This window comes from Bubalus kerabau, chromosome 4 (genome assembly GCF_029407905.1).
Source record: "Bubalus kerabau isolate K-KA32 ecotype Philippines breed swamp buffalo chromosome 4, PCC_UOA_SB_1v2, whole genome shotgun sequence".
In the NCBI taxonomy this organism is placed as follows: domain Eukaryota; kingdom Metazoa; phylum Chordata; class Mammalia; order Artiodactyla; family Bovidae; genus Bubalus; species Bubalus kerabau.
Genome location: NC_073627.1, coordinates 135,886,764 through 135,904,854, shown reverse-complemented (window position 1 = coordinate 135,904,854; position 18,091 = coordinate 135,886,764). Strand labels below are relative to the sequence as shown.

The following is an 18,091-nucleotide window of genomic DNA, read 5'->3' as shown; positions in this document are numbered from 1 at the left end:
GAGCAGGCTTAATTGACAGGAGAGTGTGGGTTGGATCTTATGAGAGCTATAATTAGAAGTACCTGCTTTCGAAGGTACAAGGTACCCTCACCATTAGCGCCTGGGTGAGGGAGAGAGACAGGGAGAAAAGGAGATGACACCCCAGAAATCTGAGCGTGCTGACACTGGGCTTGAGGAAGGCAGGAGCTCCGTGGGGGACGGAGAACACACCCCAGGGCAGAGTCTGATCATGTGCTCTTGGCCCAGAGACAGCACCCCTCTGCCATCTCCTCCTCCCTCTCAGTTCCCCACCCTGTTCTTCAGAGGTCCTTTGAGCCAGGCCAAAGTCAAGGCCAGAGCCAGCTTGTCCCAGTTACAGTACAGGTGAGAGTGATGGTGTTGTGGTCCTTTCAAACCCGGAACAGCAGCCAGGGATAGAAAGAGGTGAGAGAGAAGGCAATTCCTTGAAAGGGAAGGATGGAAAGAGGAAAAATAAATAGCAGTAGAACCATGAGCACCTGGCATACACAAGCACATAACACATGTATCATGCATCACACACACGCGCGTGCACACACACACACACACACAAGAGGACAGAACCTTAGCTTAAAGATAAAGAGCTTAGACTGTGGAATTAGACCTGCATTCCAATCATTTTCCAGCTGAGTGGCCTTTGGCATCTTAGTACCACCCTCCATCCCCGACCTCAGCTATTTAATCAGTAAAATAGGGACAATAATAATAATTGTGAGGCTTGCACGAGATGATGTTTGTGAAATTATTAGCACGTAGTTGGCCTGCAAGAGATGTAAAGGTTAAAAACTAGTCATTGAAGAGTCAAGTAACCACAGGATCTGCTGAAAGAAAAAGAAAAAAATGGAGTTGAAAAGTTACAGGTGCAAGAGAGCTACAGCCTGCTGCCCCTCATGCCACCAGTGGATCCATGTCATCTCCATGGTGCCTGTGCTCCCAGCCCCTCCGTGGTGATCCTTGCTGAGTCACCCCCAGGGTGGAGGGGGGCCTGGGCTCGAGAGCCCTGGCACCCAGGCCTCTGGGCTGCTGGTGCCCCTGCCTGCTGCGCCCTCAGCCCATCTCCGACGGGTGCGTCTCGCCACTCCTGCACCTCCGGCACCCCCCTTCTCTGTTCACGCCTGCTGGCTGCAGGCCCCCCTCCGCGGCTCCATCTGCTGCAAATCTGTCCCGCCCTGCGTCTGCAGCATTCCCACTGCCTCCGCCACCTGTCAGGTGCCGTCTGCTCTGCAGACCCCTCTGAAGAGAGAGCCAAGAGCCCCCGCCAAGGGGCCCCCCAGCCCACCTTCAGCTCCACCCCTCCAGCCCTCCCCATGCCATCTTCCTATCAGATCCGACAAGGCAGGTACAAGTGAAGGCTCCTCAAGGTTCCACCTGGCAAGGGATGGTGGGAGCAAGACATTCTAGAAGGTTCCGGGGCGGGGAGGGAGGTACTGAAGCTTCTTTTTCCCTCCGAAGTCCTCACAGAAGCCAAATCAGCGGGGAGCATGGAGCTGCTGTCCACGCCCCACAGCATCGAGGTCAGCAACATCACCTGCGACTCCTTCCGCATCTCCTGGACCATGGAGAATAGTGACCTGGAGAGGGTCACCCACTACTTCATCGACCTGAACAAGAAGGAGAATAAGAACTCCAACAAGTTCAAGCACCGGGTGAGCACACCGCCCAGAGTGCTTCCTCCCAGAGGCTGCTCTCCAAGGAGGCGGGCCGGCAGAATGCCTAGAGAGGGCCCGACTCCAGCCCAGCTCCTCCTGGGGAATCTTGGGAAAGTTTAACCTCTCTCTTCCCCCGGTAAAAAGGGAATAATAATAATAATAATGCCAGCTTGTGAGAGGCTTCATGGAGGTAATTGTCGGGCCCAGCATACCTTGAAGAGCACCATCAGCATCGTGACTGGACCTTCACACGGGGTGGGAAAAGCCAGGGTGGGGCCACAGACGTCACACCTGGGGATGTCTCAGGGGTCTGACAAAACCCCTAACTCAGGAAACAGCCTTGTTGTTGATGGGGTGGGCCTTGGGCAGGGGTGGGGCCCATTGCTTGGTTCTCAGGCCCCTGAGGGGTGGTTTTCCAGGTGGCGCTAGTGGTAAAGAACCTGGCTGCCAATGCAGGAGACAGAAGAGAGGCGGGTTCAATCCCTGGGTGGGGAAGATCCCCTGGAGGAGGGCATGGCAATCCACTCTAATATTCTTGCCTGGAGAATCCCATGGACAGAGGAGCCTGGCCTGCCACAGTCCATGGTGTCGCAAAGAGTTGGACACGACTTAGTGACTGAGCACACACGCATGCAGGCCCTCGTGATCCTTTCTGCCCTCCCCCTCTGGCCTATCCTTCACTGGGTTTAGAAAAGAGATGGCGTGGTGAGCCCTCTGATGGCTGGGGTGTCCTTTCCCCCTGGGTTAGAGCTAGTGTGGGGGTGGGCAGGAGGAAGGCTTCCATCTTCTCGAGCTGGCGAGCTGGCAGAGAGGTAGGGGGAAGAGTGAGGTGGGAAGGAGCTGGTTCCCACGACGACCGCATCGTGTGGGTTACTCACCCTCTCTTTCTTTGGAACTGGCTCTCCAATCTGGGTGTCTTTTGGCAGGCCAGTTGCCACGGTGACGTGAATGTTCAACACCACCCCCTTAACCCTCCTCCCCCCAAAGAAGAAGGCATATTTTCCTTTCCTCCCTGGCTTCTCAGCATTTGCCGTTGCCGTGGAGACGGCGCTGCAGTGTGCAGCGCTCTCGAGGTGTCCCTCGAAAATGAAGGTCTCACCGCCCTCAACTTTGCGGGCCTCCACCCCACTGGCCTTTCTCCTCCGTTCCCAAGAGAACGGGCATCAGGGGTTAAGGGGGTGGAGGCCAGGGAGGATCTGTACAGCCTTCCCAATGGCCACTTCTTGCTTCTGCAGGAAAATGGTGGCCAGGGCACCGAGCCATTGAGTCCTTAAGACTCCGGCTATCTTCAACAGGAAGGTGGCCATCGGGGGAGTGAGAGGCCTGGGGGAATGCCAAGGGTGGACGTGACCTCCAGTTTGACTCTTGGCTCTCTGTCTGCACCTCACTTCTCAGGATGTCCCCACCAAGCTTGTTGCCAAGGCTGTGCCACTGCCTATGACGGTGAGAGGCCACTGGTTCCTGAGTCCTCGCACTGAATACAGTGTGGCAGTGCAGACTGCCGTGAAGCAGAGCGACGGGGAGTACCTGGTGTCTGGCTGGAGTGAGACAGTCGAGTTCTGCACTGGGGGTGAGGTTCTGCTGTCTGGCTGCTTTGGCTGGTTTAGCGATGGTCAGGAGGGGGCTTCCTCTTAACCCAGCATGCATTTAGCAACTCCTGCTATATGTAGGCACCATGCTCTGGTTGACACAGTGGATGAGACCCACTCCTGCTACCCCAAAGCCTGCAGTCTGATGCAGGAGGCAGATGCGAGCACTGCTAATTGCATTGACAATACCACTTCTGGAAAGGGATGGAGTTACTTCTCTGGCCTGGGGCAAGCATAATTGTGGGAAATCACACATAACATAAATTTACCACCTTAACCATTTTTCAATGTACAGTCCAGCAGGATTAAGTATGTTCATGTTGGCACACAATCCATGTCTAGAAATTTTTCATCTTCCCAAGCTGAAACATTATGCCCCCTTAAACAACAACTTACCTTTCCCCTTCATTGAATGCCCCAGAAACCACCTTTACTCTTTTTGTAAATTTGACAACTCTCAGTATCTCATATGGGACTTCCCTGTGGCTAAGACAGTAAAGAATCTGCCTCCCAATGCGGGAGACCTGGGTTCAATCCCTAGGTTGGGAAGATGCCCTGGAGAAGGGAATGGCAACCCACTCCAGTATTCTTGCCTGGAGAATCCCATGGACAGAGGAGCCTGGCTGGCTACAGTCTAGTATCTCATATGAAGGGAATCATACAGTATTTGCACTTCTGTGACTGACTTAGTCATTTGGCAAAATGTCTTCAAGGTTCATCCGTGTTGTAGCATGTGTCAGAATTTCTTTCCTTTTTAAAGCTCAATAACACCCTATTGTGTGGATGGACCACATTTTGTTTATTGATCATTGGTTGATGGACACTTGGTGGGACCATCACATTTTGTTTGTCTTGAGCCTCCACTCAGCCTCGGAAAATGGTCTCACAAACTTGCCTATTAACTTGCAAACTCCAACATGAACAAACACTGGGGCTTCTGCATATTGAGTCACTGGTGACCCAGGACCTGCCCCACAATCTTCTATTCTTTTGTTGTCCACGTGAGAATTGCTCCAGATCTTCCCCTGTCACAAGGAAGGGGCAGGAACATCCTTAGCCTCAGGCCTCAGAGGCTGCTGACTCCATCCTCTGCCAAGGTCTGTGCCCCAGCTCTCCTTGACCTGCCTTTCTCTTTTGAGTGCTGTTTTTTTCCTTAACTTGGCTTCAAAACCCCACTCTCTGGAGGTACTCCTGCACCTTGCAGGGAAAGTCTCTTGGTGTACCCCAGAACTCTACATGCAGTGGGAGTTCATTCAAACTTGGGAGCTGGGGATGGCTGCAATCCAGTTCCTCCTTCTCTTGTCAATGCAACGCCCTGGCCAGGGCTGCATTAGCAAGGAGGAAAGGGCAGCTTTTCTTGCTTCGTTCAAAGGTACTGTCTAGATGAGCAGCAGCCCTGCCTGGACCCCACAGCCCTAGCCTCTGGCCTGGCCCATCCAGTCCAGTTTTACCATCCTGTTTCCAGCCTTCCTCCTTTCTCCTGGGATGCTGAGGCAGAGTCATTGCCCCTAACCCTTTCTTCCCCTCAGTTGTCTGCAGTTTCCCCTCAGTTATTGTTCAGTTGCTAAATCGTGTCTGACTCTTTGCAACCCCAAGAACAGCAGCATGCCAGTCTTCGCTGTCCTTCATGATCTCCCTGAGTTTTCTCAAACTCATGTCCATTGAGTTGGTGATGCCATCCAATCATCTCATTCTGTCCCCCCTTTCTCCTCCTGCCTCCAATCTTTCCCGGCATCAGGGTCTTTTCCAATGAGTCGGCTCTTCATATCAGGTGGCCAAAGTATTGGAGCTTCAGCATCAGTCCTTCCAATGAATATTCAGGATTGATTTCCTTTAGGATTGACTGGTTTGATCTCCTTGCTGTCCTGAAATTACACCTGACTTCCATATAGTGGTGTGGACAGGCTCATACCTGCTGGATTTGATGGGCTGTCTCCAAAGGACCTCAGATTCTTTCCTCTCAATCTTTTGCCTCTTGGATCTCTTTTCACATGAGAATGGTCTGGGATTACAGTCTCTGGGTCCCTCGACATGACTGTATAACTGGGCAGCCCTCTGCCTTTTTCTAGTGCAGAGCCCTGAGCTTCTGGTCACAGGGCATTGAGGTGACAGGACAGACAGCCTCCAGCTGCCCAAGTTCCCAGCCAGGCCAGGTAGTCCTTTCTGGTCCCAGGTGCTGTGACTGTCTGGTTTCCCCTGCACCCTGGGGGCAGTGGGTGATCTGAGGGGGAAGCTGTGATCCCCCGCCTGGCCCTCAGCTCACCCACCTGGACTCTTGCAGATTATGCCAAGGAGCACCTGGCCCAGCTACAGGAGAAGGCTGAGCAGATTGCAGGCCGCATGCTCCGCTTCTCTGTCTTCTACCGCAACCATCATAAGGAGTACTTCCAGCATGCCAGGTACGACCAGCTCTGGACTTCCTGCCGTGGCTCTGCCCACTACCCTGGCCCTCCGAGGTCACCTCCACCCTGTTAGTTGCCAGACCCTCCTCTGGTGTCCTCACCATCCCCCTATATCCCAGGCTGGTTCTGGGGAGGGGTGTTGGGCTCCAGAGAAGGAAAGGGGCTTTAGAATGGGGCTGCCTGGAGGCACTGCACTAACAAGCCTGAGTGAATGAGGTCCTGGGTTTAATCCTCCCTTTTGCTGAGTCCCTCTTGCTGAGCTCTAAGGCTGCAGGTTGGGCTTTCCAGGTGGCACAGTGGTAAAGAATTCACTTGCCAAAGCAGGAGACACAGGAGACGTGGGTTTGATCCCTGGGTCAGGAAGGTCCCCTGGAGGAGGAAATGGCAACCCACTCCAGTATCCCTGCCTGGGAAATCCCATGGACAGAGGAGCCTGGCGGGCTACAGTCCATGGGTTCACAAAGAGTTGAATGTGACTGAGCATGCATGCACACAAGGCTACAGGTCAGCTGTCCCTCCAATTCAGGCCCTGGTCTCAAGGGAGGTGGTGAGGGGAACACCGAGTGAGAGGATTCTGAGCAAGAAGGGTCGTGATCTTCAAACTGTGTGCTGGGAAGCCTGGAGGCTCCGGGGAAGGATCTCAGGGCATCCTAGGGTGGTGCTGAAGGGTCAGTGAGGAACTCAGAGGATGAGGCCGGGTGAGCCCCGCCCCCATCATCCAGCCAGGGCAGCTTCAGGTTTGTTGCCTCTGCCTGCCTGTGTATAATTTCCTTGGGGGATACAAGAGGGGTTCTGCTTGAATGTTTGAAGTATTTTTAACATGTCTGAAAATTGGTGATCTGATCCAATACTCTCAGCCTACAAATGCGGAGACTGAGGCCCAGAGGGCCAGAAGGGCCAGGGGCTGCCCATCCACTCTTCGCTGCCTGATATGGCTCCAAGTCCTTCTAAGGCTGGGTCAGGGCAAGCTGCCGCTGTTACTGTTTTTATCACAGCAGTCTGCTGGGGTGGGGCATTCTGACCTGACCCCAGGGGGTCTTCTGTGTTTATACTAAAGAAGGGAGGCAGTAGGTGAGTGGGGAGGACACTGGCCCAGTTTGGGCTCCTCTATCAGCAAGCAAGGGAGAGACGCAGAGCATCCATATATGCTGGAATATAAAGATGAATAGGGACTTCTCTGGTGGTCCAGTGGTTAAGACTCCATGATAGCACTGCAGGGTTCAATCCCTGGTCAGGGAACTAAGATCACTGCATGCTGTAGAGTGTAGCCAAAGAAAAAAGAATAAAGGCATAGCCCCCGCTCCTGCAAACTTGAGTCTATCAAGGGGACAGTACAGCCGGATGGAATGTAGTGTGTGTGATTGCTGAATAAAGTTCAGTGCCCTGCACACAGTAAGCAGTCAAAGTTTTGTTGAATATAAGTGTTTGCTGTTCCTGGAAGTTTGTTTTTTTTTTTTTTAATATTTATTTATTTGGCTACCTCGGGTCTTAGTTGCATCACGTGGGATATTTTTTTGCAGTGTGCAGACTCTCTAGTTGTAGTGCACAAGTTTAGTTGCCCCAAGGCCCATGGGATTTTAGTTCCCCAATTTGGGATTGAGCCCACACCCTCTGCACTGGAAGGCAGATTCTTAACCATTGGACCACCAGGGAAGTCCCTGGAAGGTTTTAGAGGAGAAGGGAGGGGACACTTGTTTTGGACTTTGCAGGATGGTTAGAAGTTTGCCAGGCCAGGTGGCAAAAGGTAGAAAAGGCAGTTCAGGCAGAGGGAAGAGCACTGCAAAGGTACAGAGGCAGGAAAGACCTGGGGTGGGGTTCTTGCATGGCTGGAGGGTGTTACCTGTGAGTGTGGGGGTGGTGGGAGGTGGGACAAGAAAGACCAGATCTTCCCGATCTTGCTTTTTGTGCAAGCCCCATCAAAAGCTTTTAAGGTTTTAAGCTGGGGAGTGGCAGGTTCAAATCTCTCCTCCGTGAAGGAGTGGGCTGGATCAGCCCCATCCCTTCTCTTGCCTTCTGGAATGTTCTATTTGTGACTGGTGGAGGCGGTAGCTGGTGGGAGAACTGGGAGCTGGGCTGACTTCCTTCTTGGTCACACCACAGCCGCCAAGCCTCAGTCCAGCTAACCAAAAGCATTTTCTCTTCCTCTTGGCATTTATTTTCCCCCTGCGGTGGGCAGGACCCACTGCGGGAACATGCTGCAACCCTACCTGAAGGACAACAGCGGCAGCCACGGCTCCCCAACCAGCGGCATGCTCCACGGTGTCTTCTTCAGCTGCAATACGGAGTTCAACACTGGCCAGCCCCCGCAGGACTCCCCCTACGGCCGCTGGCGCTTCCAGATCCCCGCCCAGCGCCTTTTCAACCCCAGCACCAACCTCTATTTTGCGGACTTCTACTGTATGTACACGGCCTACCACTACGCCATCCTGGTGCTGGCCCCCAAGGGTTCTCTGGGGGACCGCTTCTGCCGCGACCGTCTGCCTCTCCTGGACATTGCCTGCAACAAGTTCCTGACCTGCAGCGTGGAGGATGGGGAGCTGGTCTTCCGCCATGCCCAGGACCTCATCCTGGAGATCATCTACACCGAGCCGGTTGACCTGTCCCTGGGCACCCTGGGGGAGATCAGCGGGCACCAGCTGATGAGCCTGTCCACCGCCGACGCCAAGAAAGACCCCAGCTGCAAGACCTGCAACATCAGCGTGGGCCGCTAGGGACTCCTGGGGAGCCAGGGAGTTAGGGAGAGATGGCAAGCAGGGTGGTGATGGCTGGCATAAACGCAGGGAGCTGGCTTTCTCTCCCTTGCCCCCCTGCTCCCTCCACGCCATCCATCTCCCTCTTCCCTTCCCTTCCCCAGGGCATTAGAAGCAACGGAGGGTGGTCCCTTGGCAGGCATGGCCTGCCCATGCCTGGCCGAATTGGGAGGGCTTCTTAGCCTCAGCAGGTTGGTGGGGAGGGCGGGTGGATTTCTGGAGACTTCCCCTTTCCTTTGGTTTCCCTGCCCTGCTATTTCTTGCCTCATGCCAGGCCTCCATCTCAGGAGACCTGCCCCTCTAGGGTTCTCCCACGGAAGCCTTCCCTCGCAGACCCACCTGTAGCTTGCCTGCCTCCAGAGGTGAGCCGAGAGCTGTGGGCGTGTTCTTCCTTAGCCCCACCCACCCCATTCAGGGCCAATCACAGAATGCCCCCTCCCCCACGAGCCGGGCCTTGGGGGCGTCCTACTGCAGGCCCCACCCTCTCCCTCTATAAATAGTCTCCTGCACAGCTGTGACCCCCCCCACCCCAACTCCACCCCGTTATTCCTTGCCCTGGAACACCCTCTTCCTGCATGGGGAGAGCCGTCCCTCTCCTTATCCACCTGCCCTCTAAAAAAGGGCCCTCTTTCTCTTGGCTTTGGGGGCACCTGGCTGCTGGGGGGGTTCCCCTTCTTCTGCCTGGAGATGGTGTAAATCCCAGCGGACTTTCTCCCTTGCTCAGAGTGCTGGGGTGTGCAGTGGCAGCCACTGGGGTCGAGGAGGGGGCCAGAGACCCCTGAGACCCAGAGGGACCCCTTCCTCAGCTGGGAGTGGATGGCCTCACGCCGAGGGGTCCCGGCGTGGAACTGGAAGCGAGGGCGTTCCCACAGGGCCCTGGTACCCCACCTGGCTGCGCGCTTGCTCGCTCACTCTGCCGGGGCGCCGCCACTGCACTGTGCCTGCGTGTCATCTGGACCGTGGCTTCCCTGCGCCCCCGCCACCTCGCGCCCCCGCCCCCCGGCACTGTTGGCTCCTCACCTCACCGCGAAGCCAGCCTCCTGGCGGAGAGTCCCTTCCCTGGGGAGTTCTTGGTGAAGTCTTTCCCGGGCCACTCAGTGTTTTCACCTCTTTCCTACTTTTGTACGGGTCATGGGAGTGGTGAGGGTGGACCGTGAAGAAGAGCAGACCTGGTGGGTGATGAGGAGAGGCGTCAACTAATGCATCCAGCTGTTGGAGGGGTGGCAGAAGGATGCCAGGTGAAGGAGAGCAGCCTCCACAGTGACAGCGGACTTCTGTGATGAAAGACAGAAGGGGGCAGCGGGCCAACAAGGCCATATCTCAGTGAGCGGGCGAATGGGACAGCTGGTGGCCTCTTCTGTAGCCACAGGGAATGGTGTGGTCATCTGTCTTTGTGGCCTGGATCAGGGCTGGGGGCCGTGGGAGGTGCATGGAGGAGAGGACGTGGGCCCCAGGCCCTTTGCCCTCTGCTGAGGGGGTGGCCCGCTGCCCCTCCCCTGGCCCTGTGTCTGCCCTGGGCTGGGGGCACACCCACCTGTGCTGTGCTTGCATCAATAAACCACCATGGCCTGAGAGCCCTGCCTTTCCTTGGGCTCTGGGAAGGGGTGGGGGGAGGGGTGGACAAGCTGTAAAGTCACAGAGGAGCTCGGACAGGCCACCTGGAATCCTTTCCAAGGGTGTTCCGGACTCACTGTGGGAGCCAGGGCTCTGAAAGCAGAGCCACATCTCCAGCTTGGGAAGGACGTTGGAGGTCAATGTGGTGCTACTCTGCACTTTGCAGATAGGAAAACTGAGACCTCTTCGGGGAGAACCTGTAGCAATCTGGAAGTGTGACACAGGTCCACAGGCCCCCTGCTTGGAGCCCCTCCCACTGCAGCCACCTGGACTGCATCAGCCCCACAAGCCACTGAGTTCCCCTCCCCCAGAGCCCAAGTGTCCCCTCCCCAGCAGGGCTCCTCGTTTGTGGATCTGAGTCACCTCTGCGTCTGTTATTATGGACTTATTAAAATGATTCTCTGCTGGAGTGGAAAAGCTCCAGAAAAATTAGAGTCACCTCCGTGACACTGCTTGGCTCAGAGCTAAATGAACATGTGTCATCCAAAGCTTGGGGCCTGGCCTCCTTACACCAGGAAGGAAAGCTGAAGGGTAAATGCCGCTTCCCGAGAGCCTACTATGTGCCCAGGCATCCAGCCAGGTGCTTTCACACACAACTCCTTTAGTCCCCCCACCCTCTATGATTCCTATTTAACAGATGAAGAAACTGAGGCACAAGGAGGTTAAAAGGCTTGCCTGTGTCTAACAGCCAGTAGGTAGCAATGCCCTGGATTTGATTTAGAAGCTAGAATCCTCGTATTTCACTGCCTGTCTCCCCAGTGTATGCCAGGAATCCCCTGGGACTGTAAGACAGGGGTGGGGCAGATCTCTGTCACAGCGGCCTTCAGGATGGTCTCCACAGAGCTTCTGGTCTATCAAGTCCATGCCTAGCTCCTGAATAACACCAGGGGGCACTGTGGAGTCAAAAGTGCCAAGGAAGCTTATTTTAAAGGCGTAGCGGGGAATATTCGGAGCCCAGGGTTCTAGGATGGCTTCCCAGGTGGGACTAGTGGTAAAGAACACTCCCACCAATGCAGCAGACATAAGAGACATGGGTTTGATCCCTGGGTCGGGAAGATCCCCTGGAAGAGGGCATGGTAACCCACTCCAGTATTCTTGCCTGGAGAATCCCATGGACAGAGGAGCCTGGCAGGCTACAGTCCATGGGGGTCAGAAAGAGTCAGACACAATGGAAGTGACTTGGCGTGCACAGGGTTCTAAAGATGGGGCGGTGACCTCCAGGGTCCATCCTTTCACCTCTGGGCAGGACCTGAGTGGTTTTCAGTGTCCCCGAGAGGGACAGGCTTCAATCTTCCTTTTGCAAATCCTTTGTGGGTTTTTAGGAGAAGAGATTGGCTTCCAGGGTCCTCTTAGTGGAAGATAAAGAAGCCAGGTGAAGCAGAGGTGGTGGTGGGGTTGCAAATAGGTTTCCTCCGGAGAGCCTCTTCTTGCTTCTCCCCAGATGGCCACTCTCTGGCACTCCAGCATTGCTCCAGGCACCTGTCCAATAGAGCTGGGTCAGGTCATCTGCTGGCGTCTGCCCTGGGGTCCCTTTTGATCAGTGTCCCTCTAATCTGACCTGGTAGAAGGTCTACATGTGCACTCACACACGCACACACACTGCTTCCCTGGGCTGGATATGGAAGACAGCCTTGGTGACCACAGAGAGCTGCAAGGTGAAGAACAAACTTAGACTGTGGCAGCCACTGTCCAGCAGAGGGGCTCCAAGTTAGCCCTGCTCCAGTGCAGTCAGGGAGGGACAGTGGGGGGCTGGCCACCAAAGGGCACTTCCAGGTTACAGGTGGGGTATTTTGCTGTGCAGGTATAAACACAGACACACCCAACACATGGACATGGCCTCACACACTCCTAACCCTCCACCACACACACATGCATACACACACATACACACACACAGAGACTCACACACATACGCAGTCTCCTCTGTCCAGACATATATCCATACTTTCCTATCTGTTCCTTTCCCCCGGAGTAGCATCTTTCTTTTAATCCTGGATGGATGACAGGCCCCCTCCAAGGAAGTAGGAGAGAAGGCGCCAGTTCCGAGGACCCTCACAGTTTCGTCTGGCTCTGACATGCGTCTCTTCTCCATGTTAGGAAAAGAGGTGGTAGGGGTTCCAAGGAAGAGGACGAGGAGGGACCATTCCCCGAAATAGAGGGAGGCCTTCAGGAAGCTGAGCTGAGGTGATTGGCCATAAAACAGCTTGGCCACAGCATCTGAAAGAGATTGGAACCAGATGTTCCTGGGATGGGGGAGGGGAGGCTTGGGAGGGTGGGAGGGAGCTGGAGCAGGAGAAGCAGACTGGTCAGCAGGGTTGGGGGGCCTGGGTTGGGGGCCTCCTGACTCTGGGAGAAACATCTAGCCGCTCCCGAGTCAGGCACTACTATTTTTGCAAACTGGGACAGCAGATCTCTTCACAGATTCTAGAATCAGTCTTGTGTGTGGGGACAGTCAAGCACAGGGTGTGACTTGGGAGGTGCCCAGAAAGTCTACCAGCTTAGAAAGAAATATGTCGCCTGCCGCCCTGCAAGCCCCGCCCTACCGTGGCATAAGCATTGCCCTTTCTGGCAGACAGATGCGGTTCTGCGCTCAACTCCTAACGCACGACTGGAGACTGGTGAACCCAGACGTTTCCTTTTAGCGCAGGAAACACGTCATCCGGAAACTGGAGAATTGTTTGGCGGATGACAGGAAAAGAAGACCCATTTACAGACTGCCTATTTGCTAGGCGCTTTGACAGGCTCCCTTCAGTGTGTATCTCTTCCTTTCTCTCTGTGTTATCATTCTTTGGGTCAAGATGAAGAACCCAAGGTTCAGAGCAGTTAAATGACTCACCCAGGGACACACAGTCACCAAATGGGAAAGCTTGTATTCAAAATCGTCTATGTTCTTATTTTATCATATTTTATTTATTTTCAAACTTTTTTTGGCCATGCCTCTCAGCACGTGGGATCTTAGTTCCCTGACCAGGGAGTGAACCTGCACACCCTGCATTGAAAGTGCAGAGTCTTAACCACTGGATCGCCCAGGAAGTCCAGAAACTGGCTATGTTACATTCAAGACCGAGAAGCATGTGGGGTTAGAGTGCAGGAAAGGGAAAGAGAGGGGCAAAAAGGAGTGAGGGAGCAGTGACGGGTATCCAACCTTCCTTCTTCTGCACCCGAGCCAACAGTTGGCCCTGGAAGCCCCCAGCTGCCTCAGGAGCCTGACTCTTGGAGACTACACCCTGACAGGAAGGGTTGCTGGGGAAAGACGACAGACTGGGGAGCAGAAGCCCAGAGAGGGAACAAACTGGCCAACATCACAGAACGAAGCAAGGCAGAGCTAGGTCTCCTGACCGCCAGGCCAGGGCTGGCTATGTCCCCCAGGGGTTAGAGAAGTGCACCCGGAGAGGAAAGCCTGGGGCTCCAGGGTTTGGGGTTATCTCCACCTGGGTTTCCAGGCTGGAAGCACCATCTGGGACAGGATCATTCTAATTATTCTGCTGCTGGCCACACACTCAGGACTAGGGGACCTCAGAGGGATCTCAGGGGCTTGGGGACAGTTGGAATTGGAAGGGTTCTGTCCTCTGACGTGGAATCACCTGAACAGTTGGGCAGCTGCATTGAGGTTCATCTAGTCTTGAAGCCTGCAAGCAGCCAGAAGGTGAGGATGGGCTGGGTCTGGAGAATCATTCATTAAGTTCTGGAATGTGTATAAATGGCCTGCTGCCAGCTCCCAAGCAGCCTTCACTACCCAGAGGTAGCCTCCGGGAAGAGGGGCCCAGGAAAGATGGAGGGCCCAACCAGCACAGGCCCCTGGCTCATTAGAGGGGCCCGAGTCTACGGCGGTGATGGAGCCTAGGAATGGGTCCCCTGGGCAGCTGTGTGGGTCGGTCCTGACCTGCGTCTGGCTGTGCTGACCTGGAGGGAGGATGGGGTACTCTCTGCCCTACAGCCTGGACCTGGGCTAGGATCCTGGCTCCCTTCACACATGTGGCTTGTACCAAGAGTGTGGTCCTCTGAGCTTCAGAGCAACCCGGGGGTGCTGGTGAGGGGAGCTGGGACCACTGACGATGAACTCTGCTGCAGAGCTGAGCCCAGGTTGGTTGGCAGTGTCCAGATGAGATGCCTGGGCGGCTCCAAATGGTTTGGGGGCCTTTCTGTTCTGTTCATGGTCCTCTGGGCTGTGCTGAACATTCTGCTCAGAGGAGGTAGAGGGGTGGCCATGACATCACAGCCTGGGACCTAGCTGGCCCTCCAACCATCACCCATTCCCTCACCTGCAGTCAGGACTAGAAGAGAGGGCTGCAGCCTGACCGTGGGGTCACATCAGCCTACTTGCACATGGGACACTAGCCATGTGTCTGGTTTCCATTTTTTAAAGGACCAGTATGGGATGCAACCGGAGAAGGCAATGGCACCCCACTCCAGTACTCTTGCTTGGAAAATCCCATGGACGGAGGAGCCTGTTAGGCTGCAATCCATGGGGTCGCTAAGAGTCAGACACGACTGAGCGACTTCACTTTCACTTTTCACTTTCATGCATTGGAGAAGGAAATGGCAACCCACTCCAGTGTTCTTGCCTGGAGAATCCCAGGGATGGGGAGCCTGGTGGGCTGCCATCTATGGGGTCGCACAGAGTCAGACACGACTGAAGTGACTTAGCATGGGATGCAACACTCCATACTGTTCCCTGGGGGTGGGTCCCCCCACCCCAGAGTCCAGATTTAGTTTCTGGCACATCTGACTCTGCTATAGGGAGAAGTCTAGGGCCAGGAAAAGACCCACAGTCCCACTGGAGGCCCTCAGGGAGCCCCAGGGCTTGGAGCAGACCCCTGGCTTGCTCTGGAATCTGGGAGTAGCCAGTCTAGGCAGGAAAGCTGGGTCCTCTCTGGGTTTTCTTTCCCTGTGAGATCCACAGAAAGTAGGGAGAGAGGGTCCTTTGAAAGAAAGGAGCAGGGATGTGGTTTCTCTCCTGCTGGCCTCCGGGGAGACAGGTCTGAGGTCTGTACCTCACCGTTGGCTAGGAAGAGAGAAGGCGGCAGAGGCAGGAAGGAGAGACCAGACATGACACAGCCATGGGTCGCCTTGGGAGAGGGGGCCAGAGCTGGAATGTTTGCTCTGTGGCTGCCTAGTGTCTGGCTCTTGTCTCCCGGAAGAGAGATGGTCCCAAGGGGCCAGCACTCAGGGGTCTGACCTTCAGGAAGGAAGGTACTGGGAGCTGACTGATGGATCTGCTCTGGCCCATAATGGTACTCTGGGTCTGGGTGGTGGGCTCTTCTAGCCCATCACCCAGACCCAGAGACAGAAGACCCCGCTGGACACCGTCTAGACAGACACACGCCATCATCCCGTTGACATACCTCCTTCCTTCCCATTGTATAGCCGCTTTACAGAACTGTTCTGCCCCTTGGGTCGTGTGGAAGGGTTATGAGGTACAGGGGTGCCTGCAGGCTCAAGTGTGCAAGGCATCCGTATCTGTGTGTGCCCCAGTGTGAAATCACACTCTCAGGGGCCCTGGAATCAAGGCAGGAAGGGCAGCCGGCGAGGCCAGGTGTCCTGGCTATGAGCCGGCCCCAGACTCACATCTGGAAGATGTGCACCCTCACCACCCCCCTCCACTGCCACCCCCATATCTCAGACAGCCTCTGGCACAGGACACTGGCTGTAACACTTTCGGTTTATTGGCTGGGGTGCCCTGGTGTGGCTGACCAGCCGCTGGGCCTGAGAGAAGCCCTGTCTTGATGCCCCCACCCCCTCTCCTTCATCCTCCTGCCGCAGCCGCATGTGGCTCCTGTGGGACATGCACGGAAATTCACGCCCCAGGAAACGGGGAGGTGGGGGCTTCCAACAAAACCAAATGGGGGGGGGAGGGGTGGGAAACGTACATTACAATGAAGATATGCCACTGGCTATACACAATAGGGTGCTTGGAGATGGGCGGGGAAGGTGGGCGGGTCCTCACACACTGGGCTGGGCCCCAGAGAGGAATGGCCACTTCAAGTGTCTCAGGGCAAGCTCTGGCACCCTGGCCCTGGCCCCTCACTCCCAGGGTTGGGGGCGAGGGAGGAAGGGATCGTGGGGCAGCAGCTCATGTGGGAGTCCAGTGCCCCACCTCCCGAGGACAGCTTCACCAGGACCATCAGCCCGCAGGTCCTGGCACCAGGGGGGAGAGATGGGGTACCCACTTTCTGCCCGCCCCCCGCTGTCCGGCTCAGGTGACCGAGGGCAGCAGGTCTCCCATCCCTGCCGTGTGAGGGCAGCGGTCACTTTCTGCTGTGTAGAGTGTCCTGGAACTTCGTGCTGGTGTACCGCAGGTGGAAGCCTTTTTTGGTGATGGTGTCATCCGAGTGGAATTTCACCAGAACAGAGTCGCCTGCCGAGTACACCTCCTCAGGAGGCTGTTAGAGGAAAGAGGTGGGCATGAGGCTGAGGACCGGGGGCCGGGACTGCTGTTTCCCTCCCTAAGTTCTCCTGCTATAAGGGAGGCGGGTGGCTCCAGACTCCCGCCAGGTTCCCCCAGTGCCTTGAAGCAGGAGGAGGACTCTTGTGAGCTGGAGTTTAATGGGGCATTTGGAGTAGGGGGAGGGCTTCCCAGGTGGCTCTGGTGGTAAAGAATCCGCACGCCAGTGCAGGAGACATGGGTGTGATCTCTGGGTTGGGAGGCTCCCCGGAGGAAGGCATGGCAACCCACTGCAGCATTCTTGCCTGGAGACTCCCATGGACAGAGGAGCCTGGCAGGCTACAGTCCATGGCATTACAAAGAGTCAGACATGACTGAAGTGACTTAGCATGCATGCTGGAGTAGGGGAGGTATGGGGGGCTTGTCTTAAGTTCAGAGTCACACTTCCATTCTGTACCCAGTGCCTAACTAGTTAGCTGTGAAGTCTCAGGCAATGCACTGCCCCTCTCTGGGCCTCACTCCCTTCAAAAGCAAACAGGAAGGAGCAAATGCTCTCTGCTCTTCAAGTCTAGAAAGGTGGGTGGAGGTGGCAGGGGCGGGGGAGACAAATAAGAGGATGGATGTGTCAGAGTTTTGCAAAGGGATTTGCAAAGGGAGTAATTTGTCAGCTGCCTTCTTGCAATCCGCCTGTCTCTTGGAAAAGACTGGACAGCTGGATCCCCCAGACCTGGACTTGGCCTCTCTCCTCCTCCCCTCCTCAGATGCGGGCCATGGTGGGCTCCAGGTTATGCCCCTTCCGAGGCTCCTGCAAGCCCCTCCTTGCCTCTGTGTGCAGCGCTCAGAGTAGCAGCTGCCCGTGGAGCATCAGCACACGGAGGCCCTGGCCCTCGAGGCGTGGAAAGGATCATTTCCAAGAACCTTGGGGATATTTCCAGCAACCATGCCAGGAAGCCTTGACGGAACTGGGTTCCCTCCCCAGTCCCCTCCTGCTGGCTCCAGCCTGATGGCAGTCTCTGCAAGAAGCCACCTGGGGACACCCAATTTGGTGTGTGACTCACCCGAAGGTGTCAGGTCAAGGGAGATGCAAAGGGCAAAGTGGTGAGGGGGGCACTCGCTTGGTAGCCCAGGGATCCAGAGCAGCTGAGCCCGTCTGGCAAGGGGGCTGTGTGCTCCATGTCCCCATCCCCCCAGTTCTGTCCCCCCAATCCTTTGCCAGTTGACAAAGGCTGAAGCTCTGCTCCTAAGGGGAGACTGCACTGGCCAATGCTGGGTCCAGCAGCTGCTGCAGCTCCTGGGAAGATTAACCCTTTCTGGGGCACCCAGGCTGTCCTAGGCACGGCCATGAGAGGCAGGGGAGCAGGAAGTGATGGGCAGGAGGGCATGTCTGAGTGTACATATGAGTGTGAGTACATGTGCCAAAGTGTGTGTGGGTATGTAGAATGGGAAGAGGAAGATGGCATTCTCTGAAGGAAGCGAGGATTAAAAAAGAACAGAAAAAAAAAAAAACCACCAAAGAATTCACAGGCTCTGCCTGGAGGAAAATAAATCCACCTCTGTGGTTTTCCTGTGACCTTAGTTAAAACCCTATCAAGCAAATTCTTGCCCACTGCCTCTGAAAGTACCATTTTATGGACCAAGAAATGATGCTCAGTGTCTGCTTGGACAGCAGCACCAATATGCTTCG

The 18,091-nt window shown here is 55.5% G+C and overlaps 2 protein-coding genes across 2 annotated transcripts in view; one reads left to right on the top strand and one right to left on the bottom strand.

Annotated features, from left to right (window-relative positions):
• The first annotated feature begins 1,499 nt into the window (after positions 1-1,499).
• PHYHIP (phytanoyl-CoA 2-hydroxylase interacting protein) lies at positions 1,500-8,691 on the top strand. The gene is made up of 4 exons (XM_055580270.1): positions 1,500-1,664; positions 3,063-3,237; positions 5,538-5,655; positions 7,835-8,691. Exons 1-4 carry the CDS (start codon positions 1,500-1,502, stop codon positions 8,367-8,369), a joined length of 993 nt encoding a protein of 330 aa, XP_055436245.1. The 3' UTR covers positions 8,370-8,691.
• A 7,009-nt stretch (positions 8,692-15,700) lies between these two features.
• The window catches only part of BMP1 (bone morphogenetic protein 1), a 47,291-nt gene continuing 44,900 nt past the window's right edge, over positions 15,701-18,091 (bottom strand). Inside the window, exon 20 of the mRNA XM_055578695.1 lies at positions 15,701-16,405. Coding sequence (XP_055434670.1) covers positions 16,271-16,405 — 135 coding nt within the window. The 3' untranslated portion in view covers positions 15,701-16,270. The remainder of the gene's footprint in view (positions 16,406-18,091) is intronic.